Here is a 14,974-nt window from a genome sequence, read left to right on the forward strand (position 1 = left end):
AGTATAGGGTAAAAGCACACAATGTGAGGAGACCAGATTTCAAGGTCCGTGATTCTTTTTCTCTGGCTGTGAATTTGGTAGGGCCCTACCTATGAAACATGGAGCAGTGCTCGGGCACTGGCTGCTTTTTGCTAAATTTCTCCATATTTTTTAGGAGACATTTTTAGTTATTGCCCTTTGTCCAAATCATAAACATGTAGGATTATCTATACTCCGCAAAGAATTTAGAAAGTTAAAAGCTGTAAGACAGGTGAAGAATGTGCAAAATGACTGTTCCTTTGCCAAGATAAACATCTATGCAGAGCCACAGAATACAGAAGAGAGGGTTACCTCTTGATTTTCTCTCACGAATATATGCCTTTCCAAGGATTTGCCATGTTGGTCTGTACAGATCTTCCAAGTCCAGTTGCCACCTGTCTGGTTCCAGATACCGGATAAGTTCTTCTACAGTACTAAATCCAGCAACAGCATTGTTTAGTAAATCTAATGGTAAAGCTGATGGGGGTAACATGGATGGGCTGGCAGCTTCTGTATGGTGCTGCAATAAAACAAAGAACAGTATCAGTTAGATATGTAAAGGAATTGCTTAGGTCAAACATTGTACTTTATAAAGCTGGATAAACTTGGCAGTGGAAATTATAAAAGGAACTAGCTGTTTAACCAATTTACTGACTAAGACTAATGATAATTCAGGGAGCATCTAAACTTTCCCCCCATTTAAAGTGCTAATTTGACTACACATTTTTTTCTTCTTACTTTCTTAAGAAGAATGACATGCTACTATACCTCTTTTCTGGAGAAGTTCACTAAATGATGGATGATATGTCAGAAATAATTAAAGCAAATGGTGCACTAAACCTTTGATGGAAAAATATAGCTCCATTACAAGCAATTACTCCCTCCTGAATTCTTAGGAAACTCACATTTCTCATGCTGCTTTTAGCACAAGGATTAACTGGCCTTTTGTGGGGTTTGGTGTTGTATAGTCAAATATGAAACTATTCTAGCGTAACAATAGTAGAAAATCCCGTTGCGGCCTATTGATGAAAAAGGGACTGAATGTTCAATGAAGTTTCAAGCATAGTGATGCTGTCAACCAAATAATTCAGAAGGTTAATAGTAGCATTGTGTGTTATCTTCGTAGATTAATCGTGCTATATAACAGGTAGGTATTATTTAATCTGAAATGCCCTCTCAATACTGCATACTAAACAGAACTTCTTTAAAATGTTGAAAACAGCCCTGAAAAAGCCCCGACACACACCATCAGAATTTGCTGCTATTCTAGCAAAGTTTCATTCCACTAACTGTAAGTGAGCCAACACCTGTAAACTCTCCAGGAGGATGAGCACTAGATTAAGTGTGTGTCTGAGGGCTGACGTGAGGGTGTGGGGGAAAGGCAATGAGTGGAAGTAGTCAACATGCCTTTCCTAATATTTGCTTTCAAGAAATACCATGAGAATGGCTGTTCTTGCTTTATTTCTACCATATGCATGGTCTTTGGTTGTGTTTTTTTCTTAAATCTAGGAATCATGCAAGCATAGAAATATGTACAGAAATACCCAGTCTGTTGGTATTGGTAACTTCTGTAGGGATCTGTATCCTGTCATTCTAGCATTATTTCCAACAGAGAGGCATCCAGCTGCCCATTATTGGTGGGTAATTTAAAGTAACACAGATGCCAGAAAAGTATGGGTTTACTTCCCTCATCTTCTGGATGCCCACATTACAAATAGCATGAAGATCTGTCCATTGGGTTATGATAATAAACCAATATATTCTGGACGGTAATTTAAAACTTATACTGCACAACGCGTGGTGCTGCAAATTTCAAAACAGTGCTGTAATGCTATCCAGACTATAAAGAAAAATAAATATTGTAAGATTTTTCTTCCTGTTTTCTTCCAGAAAGAGTATTTATACATAAATATATGTTAATATTCATGTTTTCTGTTTTGAAAGTGTGGAGTTTTCTTTTGCTCAATAATAAGTAAATATCAGGAAGATTAAACTAGCAATCATTCTGAAGAAAACTCATCTCCTATCACTAATTTCCAACAAAATTTTTCTGACTTTTTTTTGCAGCATGCTCACATTTTTGATGCACATACAAGGCCTGATACACCAGTGTGTTACTCTAATCTTATCCTGATATAACCCCAATGAAATCATATAGTTGTTTCAGTGTAAAACTAGAGTAAGGAAGTAGTGAATCAGACCCATATTGCTTCATTGCAAAATGGATAAAGTAGTTTAAACACAAAAATTGTCATCACTGTCCACTAGTCGCACTTTAGAAAAACAAAATAAAACATCATTAAAATATAGCAAAATTTCACACAATTGAAGATTCACATCTCGATGAACGGTAGTTACAAATTTATATCATTTATCAAAAACAATTTAGTTTAATAAAATTGCACAAATTAGTGTAAAAACATTCATTGAATACCTAATTTATTGAGTATATAATTGCAAAGTTGTCTTTAAAGATGTGAATACTGTAATTGATATTTACCACATAACAACTTCCTACTAAATCTTAATTACATGCATAGTTAAGTATTTTATGACAATTAAAATGTTATTCTTTGTTAAAACTGCTAATAGTTGTTTATTTTTCATTTAAGCATTTTAGGTAGAATGTCAAGAGTAGCAATAAATAGTCCTATCTTTCTTTTGGCTATTCCCATCATTCGTAACACATTATTAGGAGTGGCAGCTTTATCTAGCTTGCAAATGACAAGAATTCACTAGCATTTCAAACATTTTTTTAAATTATTTAATCTGTAGAAGTGTCATGACTTCTGAACACTGAGAAAAGTTTGTATTCTAGGAGGGGGTACTTTCCTTGTTAGGAGAGAAATGAATTGACAAAAGATACTGTATCCTAACTTATTTACAAGTATGTACATTCTTTACAGGGATGACAGATGGCAAAAGGCAAAGTGTAGATGAGTGGTTTTCAATCTGTAGTCCGCGGACCCCTAAGGGTCTGCAGACTATATCCGTGATTTCCAAAGGGATCTGCACCTTCATTCGAAATTTCATAGGGGTCCACAAATGAAAAAAGGTTGAAAACCACTAGTGTAGATGATAATTCTCAGAGGTAGCAGGGGAGTTGTAACCTCAAGCAAACAACTCTATATTCAAGTTCTCAGCCAGACAGTTTCTCTCTTTCTGCTGTAGCAATGAGACAACAATGTAAGAGTATCAAAACCTGTCCATTTGTTAGTGAAATGTACTTGGACTATCACTCAAATTCACAGTACAGTCAGCTGATCAGGTCTATATAAAAACCATCTATGGGTACTGCCAGCTATATCGCTATTGATGTTTTGCAACATAAAATGAAAACTATTTGAATTCAGCAACCGTCCCTCAAACATAAGAGCTCAACATCTGCCATTAACAGATTCTCCACTTTGATAGCACTTATTGCTCTATCTAAAGTGTGACTCTGTTCTATAGTTTGTTTCAAAACATTGTGAAATTCCATATTTGTGTTTGGTAACTGCACACCTAGTTACTCCCAAAAAAACTGGCTCAGCTTTATTATGTAATAACTCCTAAAGGTTAATGAAGCCCATCAGTGTCATTAAATTTTTTTAATACAAACGAAACAAATTAATCCCTGTTGAAAATCTATAGGGCTAGAATCTCACCTGTGCTGAGTAAATCTTGGTGTTTTCTGGCTCCTTTGGTCCTGTTGCAGCCCTGTCACAACTTAAAGCTGTTGTCAGCAGCTTTAAGTTGCACCATTGGTTTAAGATCCTCAGCAGCCCTGAGGACTGTGTGCAAAAAGAAGTTGTCTTTTACATTGGGATAGCTAATGTACAACAGTTATCTCACTGTGAAATCCTAGTGGATACAAGCACTCTAGTTTTTACCACAGGGTAGCAAGGTCAGCACTCTATCCTCTGGCCTTGATTGCCCATGCCTAGTTTCCCACAGTGCCTTATCTTCACTGATACCTAACATGCATTAGTAATCTATCTTTTTTGATAATGAAGACTTTGCCTGAACAGAGCAAGACTCCAATACATCTTTTCCCCACTCACTTCTTTGCGGAGAGGGTAGCGGTCAGGCACTGACTGCACCAAAAGCAAGCTCCCCTCCAACAGGGGAACTCCATAGTGGGCATTTGCAGTTGGGATATGGGCAAAGGGGCCATAACACAGCTTATGAATAGGGCCCATTGTATCCAGTGGGCTTACACCAGGAAGAAATATGGCCAGTCTTTCTAGTGAAGTTAAGGCACTCCAGAATATGGACTAAATACTTAAAACTTTTCTTTGATAGTACCACATATTTGATTAATAGGAATGTTTGGGGCTTCCCCCTCCCCCAAGAATGAGTGATTCACATCAAAACAGCAAAATGCAAAATAATAATTTGTAAAATATCTTGACAAATGATGTATTTTAGCGTGTTCCTCTCCCCATATTAAAAACAACTTAAAACTTTTTCAATTTTTGTTTTTATACCCAGGGAACCATTTTCATTTATTTTAATGTGATGAAACATGTTTAAATACTAGATAGAACCAAATAATTTTGTCTTTACTGTGTTATTAAATATGAATCAGAGCGAAAACCAAAAACCATAGTAAAATACACTAGAGCAGCAGCTGCCCTGTAGTAAAAGCCAAGAATTACAATTAGTGTTGGATCCAATGGAATTTCCAGTTAGGCTATTCATACTGCATTTTCCTGTGCAGATTTGAACCTATTGAAATGAATATCTTACAGATGTGCCTGAAGGAACTCTCAATCTTTATAAAAAGTGGGAGGGGGCAAAAGATTTGATGGGGGGGGGAAGGTTGCGAGGACGAGATGTGACAGGAACCAAAGGACTAAACTGTAACTTTACAATCAGCCTCACGTAAGGGTTGACTTATAGCTGCACTTTCTCAGGAACAGCTCAGAGAAGGAACTTTGAGTCAGAAAGTTAGAATTACTCCCCTGGTACCTCTTTGCCCAGGGACAGTAAATTATTTCATTCCTTTTCATACAGCAGCTTTTTCCCCACCAGACTCCCCTCCCCCATTCTTCCCAAGTGCTTGACTAGCTAGTCTGGATGGAAAGGGGGCAGGGTATAGCCATGCCTTCTCTCACCCTCTACCCACTCACTTGATGAGGTGAATATCAGTCAAGTGGTCTTTGCTGTCCCCGAGGCCAGAGTCCCAATCTGAGCAAAGCTGCCAGGAGAGCAAAGGGGACCTTATTCCTCTACATGGGTCAGAAATAGTTGTGACAATCCAGCCCAAAGTGAGCATTCTGATGTTAGGAGAGGAAGGACAGTACAGTGGTAGGGATGCTACCCTGGGATGCAAGAGTTTTGTGAACATCTCCCTGTTCTGCTGCAGACTTCCTGTGAGACCTTGGGTATGTCACTTTGCTACATTTTCGAACTGTAAATACGGGGATAAATAGCTCTTCCCTATGTCACAAGGGTGTGATAAGGCTCAGTACACTACTGATGGGGAGGTACTTAGATGCTATAGTAACACAGACCATAGAAGTACCTTAGATAGATAGGTGCACAGTTGTGCAGGTTATTTTTCTAAACCCTTCTCTTTCTTCTTCATCCCTCAGCCCTACCTTCCCCCACACTTATCTCAGTAGCTGTGGCTGTGCGAAAAGAAAAAACCTGAACACATAATCACATGACATCAGTCAGCTGGCACTACAATTCAGAATGGCCCAGAAATCAAGGAAATTCTAGGTATCAAAAATATAACAGGATTATCTCAGTAACTATGTTAAGATGAGTCATAAGACACACATCATTCCATTTCTTCTTTTTTGTCTCACAGGAAGGTATGTGGTAGCTTGATGGTGCAGAAGTAAGGGAGGCAATGCCATACCGTGCAATACCACTCTCCGGCCCCCAGCTCTGAAGGCAGCCTCGTTGCCAACAGCGGTGCAGATGTAAGGGTGGCATGAGCATCAGTATGCTTCTATGAGTAACTACAGTAGTTTACTATCACTTTATTTGGGGGTGGGGCAGTCATCACAGCCTGAAATATTTTCAAATAGGGGCCTACAAAAAAAACTTTGAGAACCCCTGAGCTATACCTTGCATGCTGTGTATATTTAGTAAACACAGTTATCTGGGTCCCAAGTATGATTTTCTCATATTGTATTTGTTAGCCAATACAACCTGGAATGATAGGATATCAAACATGTCTCTGGACATGAAACTGCCCTGGGCGCCCATCCCTGGTTCATCAGACTGGGAGTGGGATCTGGATATAAATGCTTTCAATCGGTTCTGGGGGATGATGTCCCTATAGGCATCTCCAAGAGATAACATTTACAACGGTTCCCCCAAGCTCACTGTGGATAGTTTTAAAAAAGACTGTCAAACAGAGCACTGGCTGACTGTGCCCCAATTCTAGACAGAAAAAACACTGAATATTATCATCTATTATTGATGTGTGTTCTCAGATATTATGGAGCGGGGCTATATATTACCTAAATAGATAGATAAGGGCAGGGTTTGAAGTCAGCAGATTTGGCCTCAGCCATGATCAGCGTAGTGGGCCCTCAATCCTGTTCGGATCCTCTTAAAAGATGTACTATAATATACATTAATAATAACTACATCAGGAGACACTGAGTGACATTGCTGATTTCGCATCAAAGAGTCCTGTGGCACCTTATAGACTAAGGGTATGGCTACACTTGAAATTTCAAAGCGCTGCCGTGGCAGTGCTGCGGGAGCGCTGCCGCGGCAGCGCTTTGAAGTGTGAGTGTGGTTGCAGCGCCAGCGCTGGGAGAGAGCTCTCCCAGCGCTGCACGTAAACCACATCCTCTATGGGTGTAACTTGCAGCGCGAGGAGCCGCGCTCCTCGCGCTGCGGCACTGATTACACTGAGGTTTTCCAGTGCTGTATCTTGCAGCGCTCAGGGGGGTGTTTTTTCACACCCCTGAGCGCGAAAGTTGCAGCGCTGTAAAGTGTCAGTGTAGCTATACCCTTACAGACGTATTGGAGCATTAGATTTCGTGGGTGAATACCCACTTTGTCAGATTGCTGATTTCCTGATCTTTGCCTACAATGTAGATAATTACTTAAGTAGAAGTTGGGGCTGTGCTCCCTTATATATTTTTACATAGGTGGCACAAAGACCTGAGAATTGGACATGTCCAGCCCCATGGACACTGCTGTCTGAGGAATTGCAAACTTATGTGCTGAGGACGTGTATACAATCTATAGTGGGGCTCCATGCAGGCAATTTTAAAAGAGCAACAGTGATTTAATTTGGATTTCTATAAGACCACAAATGTCAGAAATAATCCACTGCAACATGCCCCAAATGCAACAGAAACAGAACTAATGTCCATGCTGTCCAATGTCATGTTGGAGACTTTGAAGTCAATTCACTGCATTGGTGGCATATGTGCCTGGACTGCAGTAGTTGTAATGTTTCTATACATAGAAAGGAGAATATAGAATGATAAATGTTTAGGAACCTATATCTCTGATGCATTTGTATGACAACATTGGAATTATGGAAGTGTTCAGTGCTAGGAAGATAAACAATAAGATAAATGTCACCAAAGCAGTATTCAGTATCTCATGAAGAATTTATTGAAATTGCACTGTCACCTACTGTCAGCCATATGTTGTTTATTCTACAAAATACAGCATCAGGAGAACTAGTGGCATCCATGTGAAATAACTTTGCTATTTATTGATTCTTTCATTCCTTCTATTAACTCATGAGAGCAGTAGTAAACAGCTCTGTTAAACAGCCATGCTTCCAGAGAGCCTGGGGATTAATGGGATCTGGAAGCAGAGCAGATGCACAGGGCCTCTGTGAAGGTGGCTTATCTCCTTTGGCTTCCTGGGCTCCACAGGACTTGTGGTCTAAATGTGTGCCTCGCCTTATTGGTGGGGAGATGGTTCCTGGAGCTTTGCTTTCTTTTAGCCCCTGAACATAGGTTTTTACTGTGGAAGGGGCCACACATGCTTGTATTGGGATTACCCCATGGTGATGAATGCAGTCTAAGGACCTAAGCAGACAAGAAGTAATGAAGAGCAAATGAGATCCCTAGTGACTAAAGACCCAATTCAGCCAAACACACAAGCATGTGGTTAATTTAAAGCACATGCTTAAGTGCTTTGCTGAACTGTGATGGATTTAAGCATGTGCCTCCATGCTTTGTTGAACCAGGACTAAAACTATACAAGTTATTGCTATGAATCCATTTTGCCGTATGAAGGCAAACAAAACTGGCTTCAAAAGGAAGCCCTTTAACTCATTTCTTTCCCAACTTTAAATCAGTATTTTGGAGTTTGTTTGTTTCTATTTAAATTACTATAGCTACACTGAATGTTTTATTAATTTAATATCTGTCCTTTAGTTCCTATCAAATAGAATTTCTTTTTGGAACATTAATAACAGAATTATTACTGTTTTCATAAATGATGTAGTTGCTTTATCTTTTAGCAAGCATAATCTCATCATTTACAGGTCTTTTCCTTGTTAATGTAATTTTTAAAATATTTCATTTACAATGAGCTTTTCCCACCCCACGCACACATACAACCTCCAAGAGAAAGAAAGTTTACCTTTCAAGTCCTACCAACAGCTGCAAAATATTTTGGCCTCTGAACTTCAAAAAGATTTATGCCTCAGATTTCTTAAGTCAAACTCATATGGTACATTTAAAACTGATAAGATGCCTTTTCACCTTGTGCATATCCAACAGAAGAGTGAGGAATGAAGATTAGGTTTTATTGTTGTACACTAAGGAAAAATACAGTTAATCTAGTGGAAAACAAATTTTTTAGTATGGTAGCTCCATATCAATGCAAAGGTGTAGCTAAGCTCATTCAGGCCACATCAAACTTTTATCTGCACTTTAAAGAGCTTAGGAAGAAGATGAGGCATGCAGACAAAAATGCCTGCCAGTAACAACTGAGAGTAGGCTCTGCAAAGGCACAACTATGCCCTGGAACAATTTATTGAAATACTGTTTCTCGCACCCTATCAAATCTTTCCTCAGAAAGAACTGCCAAAAATGTACGTTGTTTGGGTTACTGAATACGACATTTTTTTTTATTTTTTTCTTAAAACTATTGAGGAAAAGGAAAATCATAAATGCTTATTCTGATCTTAAAATTCAGAGTGCTGTACATTTAAGGAAAATATACATTACTAACTGAAAGTGTGAAATCATTTTGATGTTTGGGAGTATCCTAATGAAATAAATCTTGAATGTAAATCAAAATGTGTGTAATTCCTGTGTAAAATATCTAGCACATACAAAAAAGTATGTTTTTTTTTCTTACTGTTTGTCCCCTCAGAGTCTGTTTGGTTACATAACTGCATTTATTTCTTAGACACACAGTGTGGTCTAGTACATTAACACACAGCTGGGAATCAGAAACTCGTAGGATTAATTTTGGTTTTGCCAGAGACTCACTAGGACAAGTTGAGTTCTGATATAAGCAAGTCCAAACCAAATCCCCTATGTGATAATTAAGGAAATATTATCCCCATTATCTACATTTTACAGGTGACAACATTGACTCACGGACAAGGTAAATCCATTTCCCCAGTCTACACCTACAATCTACTTGCTTATCCAGGCCTCAGTTTAACCCACTGTGTAGCACTGGGCAAGTAACTTATTGTGTGACTTAGTTTTCCCATCTGAAAAATGGGAACAATATTTACTTAATCTACCTAACAAAGGAATTGTGAAGAATAACTATTGTGGATTGTAAGCTTTTGGCAGCAGTGACTTTTTTGTGTTATGTGTTTAGCACATGATGGTCTCTGATACGGTCCCCAAGGTGCTAACACAATATAAATAATAAATGTTTGTATGGTGCTTTTGGAAATGTGAAGTTCTGCAGTGTATACTTGGCTATTATATAGCTGACAGAGCTGGTTAAGTTATTCACTGTGAATAAATTACCTGATTAATTTAGCCCTTATTTCTGTTCACATATCCTTCCAAAAGGTGTTCTGATTATCAGTATAGTATTTGTTATTTGTAAGTATTTGCTCAATAATCTGGGTGAACCTCTTTTACAAGACTTTATTTACAGACTCTTCAACTTAGAGTATTCGTTATTCCTAAAATGACTAATTATATGCAAGCTATGTGGTATAGTTTCTGCTTCCTGAATGGATGACTAAATTTTTTGAAAACAGAATACTGAGTATTGTCTATTCTGAGTAGATGCATGAAGCCCCTGGTTTGCATGCAAAAACAGAATTCAAACAAGAACAATTATTTCTTAAACATGAGAATGAACAGATATAAACATGAATGAGCAGATAAATGAAGAAATTGTGTGGTTTTTTAATTGTTTTTTGCAGTATTTATCAAGCTTTACTGGTCAGGTTCCCCCCACCCTCCCTTCTTTATACAGTATATTAACATAGTTGTATAATGTTTTGTCCATGAAATGATATTTTTGAAATGCCATGTTTTGATAGATATTCTATGGTACATTTGTCATTCCTTTTTATAAAAGAAATCTTATCAGGAATTATATTTTAATAATTTGCCACAATAAAAGACAGTTTGAGAGAGTTTCTCTGCTCTTCTGCTCAGAAAGGTATCCCAATAGGTACTTTTTATAGCTCAGATCAAAATTCAAACTTAAGTTTAAAAGTTTCCTGGCTCCAAAGCTTTACAGAAACTCTGAGCATACTATGTAATAATATGTGAATCCAAACAATGTCAAAATGGCCAAGCTTCTTTCATTAAATCTTTGGTCTAAATAAAGCACTCTGTATGTGAGTTGTATCAAACAGTTTGAGCAAAGAGCAAAGCCTCTTGTTCTGTACACTGAGAAACAAAACCACCATCATGGCTAACTGAATCTCATCCAGTTAAGGAGAAGGCCTTGCAACACCACAAACTGATTATATATTGATATTTTAAACTGATATCATCCATATAGAAACTATCAGAGCCTGTGATCAGATAAGTAAAAATGTAGGCCGCAATCCTGCAACCAGATACATGCCAGATGATATTTGTGCTCATGAGGAGCCCAAATGAATCCCATCTTGTGGCACATAGGTGCAAAGGTCCACTTGCCCCGATCCAGTTTCAGGATCGGGACCACAATTTCTAACTGTTTCATTTATACAGTAAAATTTGCACCAGGATGCACTTCCAACCAATTACATTTTCTTATGCTCTACAGTAGAACATTATTTTTTCTGCTTTATTTGCTGAGCACCAATCTGATAGCTAGTAAGGAATAAACAGCCCAACATACTAATATGTCTTCACAAAAGGAATATAACTGCACCCAGTAACAGAAACTTGGTGCACAATTCTATGACAGGGAATGTGGTCAGCCATAATTAAAGGATGTGTTCTTAGCGGCATATTTTTAAATTACTCATTTAAATCAAAATATGTGAAGTTCTATGAAAGCTAAACTAAATGGAGCATCTGTAAATGTTTGGAATCTCAGTGGGAGATTATTTTTCTTAGTTTTTGTACAGTAGCCTGACTGTAAACTGGCTATTTTGCAATGCAAAGAAAGGATCATCAGTGTGTAACGTCCGATAGGAAGGATACGGTATGCTCCCACAAATGGATTACAAAGCTATTCGTCACAGCATTCTAGAAGTCCCTGAAGGTCAGATCCTCAAAGGTATTTAGACACCTAGCTCTTATTGATTTCTATGCGAGTTAGTCCCCTAAATACATCTGAGGATCTGGACCTGAGCATTCAACAGAATTTTGGGGACAATTCCTTCATGAGACCTGTTCTGTTTACTTAGTAGAACAATGGGTTAATTTTCAGACTTGTGTAAAGTTCTTTTTCCCACATTGAATTTCAAGTGAAAACGTTCACCATTTCCTTTATATTGAAAAGTTTGGAAGTCCTGAAATTTGCAGTTTATATGAGCAGCCATGTTCACTCAAAAATAAACCCAACTTCACTAATCACTATGAATTGCCTTTAAAATATTGTGCATCTTACTGGAATTTCTGCAAATGTGTGCCCATTTTCTTGTTTTCAATTAAATCCAAAAAATAAAATAAAAATCAGAAATTACCAATAGTTTTGTGTTTTTATCCAAGTCTTTTATACACTGTTAATTTCCGATTACCCATTTCCATGTACCTGTACATGACAGCCTTTTGCCTTTGCTGGCACTCTTTATTATCTTTTAAGATTCCTCTGGGAATTAGAAACTGATAACTGCTGTCAAAAATCCTGATTTTCCTGGTATATTCCATAAGATTCATTAACCTATAAGTATTTGGAACTACTGCCTATTGCCAAATGTACTTGAGGATCTTAACAACATTGAAAAATTCTTCTACAATATAAGCAATTTTAATTTGATTTAGAATCCCTTAATTTAAATTTGTTAAACTATACTTCATTCCAGGTTTGTGTGGAGATAATGTGTGTTCATAGCACATACAAACACCAATGAAAAACATGGGCTTTGTCATGTAACAAATCCACAGGGTTAACAAATGCACATTGTGGTAGAACAGAAAGATTGAGTTCCAGAGCCAAAGATTCTGCATGTAGAATAGCATGCCAGCAAACAACTACCTTCCATTTTACCTGAAGGAGAGAGATTTAGCTAGAGTATCTCTACTAATCACAGCTATGGCAATATCACACGGGGAGTGAGGTGATTTCTAAGTTCTTGGCAGTCCATCGATCTGATGATGACAAATCTGAGCAAATCATCTATTGTTGGTCTCATGATGTGCCCTCTGATGGCTATCCAAGCCAATTCTAGAGGTGCACATTTGGCTGCAGATGGTGCATGGGAAGTTTGCAGTCAATGGGTTGTGCGCTGCTGGTGCTCTGTGACGTCGTTTGCGTGACTCTTGTAGACGCCGGCAGCGGTCTTCCTCAAAGCCGATGCAGGTATTTCTGACTGTTGCACGCCACTGTGTTCCGTTGCTGGTGGCATCCTCAAGGTCCCTGGGTTTGATACTGCTATACTGCAGATTGGCTTTTATGGTGTCCTTGTAATGTTTTCGTGGACGACCTGTATGTCGGATGCCCTGGGAGACCTCACCATAGAGAAGCTGACGGGGGATTCTGTTGGTATCCATGCGGCTGACATGACCGGTCCAACGTAGCTGTCACTTCATGATCATCATTTCGATGCTTGTCATCTGGGCTTTCTCAAGGACCTCAAGATTGGCCACTTTGTCTTGCCAGTGGATCTTCACGATGTTGTGGAGGATTTCTAAGTTAGCTAGGTCCCAAACACATTAGGGAGTTTTAAATGTTAAGATACTTAGGGTATTTTAGGTTAACATGAATAAAGGTTGCACAATCTATCACATAAGGATAGTGACAGAATTACAGTGGTGTGATATGTTCGCAAGCATGCTGTAGATTTCCTTTCAGAGATTTTAAAATAATCTGTTCAGTTAGAGGCTATGGCTCGAATCTCCTGCAACCAGAACATGTAGCATGGAACCTGATCTCATGTAAAGACCCACTGACTTCACTGATGTTCTGCATAGGCACATTTTACAAATTTGCAATGCTGTGAAATTACAAACTCAAATACCATTATCTGCAAAAGAACAAGTGTTACACACTGAAGCAGCACTAATCTTAACCCATTTACAAAGCATTACTCTACCCTATAAACATCAAACAAGGGGAACATTTTGTTTCAAAGGAATAGTTTTCATAAATATGGTAAAGTCTTCAGAAAAGCCACTGTTCATTCAATTTCACATGTACCGTTTTATTATTTAAAAACTGAATACACCAAGTAATCACTGAAACATACTTATTTTATTTATGCCAGAAATTATTTACACTTAAAAATATTTTCTCTCTTAACTTCTTATTTTCCTGTTCTCCAACTGGGTGTTTTCTGATGATTTCAGGCAGAATGCATGGAAATAGTCAGAGAACAGAGTCATCAACATTGTGGTTTTTCAAGCTTTGACTAATTGTGGTTTCATGGGCTGCTGATCTCCACAATCTAGGAAGTGGCTAGCTGTGGGGGCTCTCTGTGTTTTGTTCATTCAAAAACAGATTTATATTATGCATGACAATGATTTCAGCTGAATTCTCCAGTAGGTTAGTAAATCTCTGAACTTTAGACATTGTTTATATTTTACTGAATCCAGCATTGCTGCCCATATTATTTATTGCATTTGCTTACCAGATTGGGAGATTCTTGATAATTGCAAGCTCTGTCCTTTGATCAAAGGACAGTCTCTCAGGTACATATACTCTTACGATAATAAATGACCCCAAATCCTCCTCTCTTCACTCAAGCAAAACTTTCACTGAAGAATGGCAAAACATATTACCCAAATAAATTAATACATATGTGGTGGTTGCCTTTAAAAAAGTTGTCGTTTCCACTAAAATACCACATATGAAATACCACATTTGCCCCATGTGCAAATTGTAATTCTTGCATCACCCTGCCGAGAAAAAAAATACCAGTAACAAGCTTAGTAGGTAGGTATGGCCAGAAGCAGCCCTTGACAAGATCCAAACACTGAGGACTAGGATCATGTGGCTATCTGTGGGGATACTGCCTATATTAGAGCTATGGAATGAGGCCCCACAAGATGATTTGTTTAAACCAGAACAAAACAGTTTTTAATTTCTCCCTGCTAAAATAAAATGTAATTGAACTGGCATAGATAAATAATAGAAATGTTGATATTAAATGAAATACTGTAAACAGGCCAACCAAACTGCCTACAATATCAGACATGCTCTGTAATTGTTTTAACAGAGTTGTTGAAAGTAGGAAAGATTCTAAATTGATATGTGGAGAATAACCAGAGAGTAAGGGCTTCTCTACATACGAAAATTGATATGGAATAAGTTCGGGTGTGAATTTAAAGCAGATTAAACTATCTTGATTAACTCTATATTTGGTGATCTTTCTGTTGATTAAGACAATTTTGAATAAGGAATTCTTATTCCAGAGTAAGAGCATGCACATAAAGAGTTAATCAGGAATAAC

The 14,974-nt window shown here is 38.0% G+C and overlaps 1 protein-coding gene across 2 annotated transcripts in view; it reads right to left on the reverse strand.

Moving 5' to 3' along the window:
- Window positions 1–14,974, reverse strand: part of PDGFC (platelet derived growth factor C) — a 245,712-nt gene that overhangs the window by 11,612 nt on the left and 219,126 nt on the right. For both annotated transcript variants that reach the window (XM_032779132.2, XM_075066348.1), the window contains one exon: window positions 331–538. In XM_032779132.2, the coding sequence (XP_032635023.1) occupies window positions 331–538 (208 nt within the window). The remainder of the gene's footprint in view (window positions 1–330; window positions 539–14,974) is intronic.

This window comes from Chelonoidis abingdonii, chromosome 5 (assembly GCF_003597395.2).
Source record: "Chelonoidis abingdonii isolate Lonesome George chromosome 5, CheloAbing_2.0, whole genome shotgun sequence".
NCBI lineage: Eukaryota > Metazoa > Chordata > Testudines > Testudinidae > Chelonoidis > Chelonoidis abingdonii.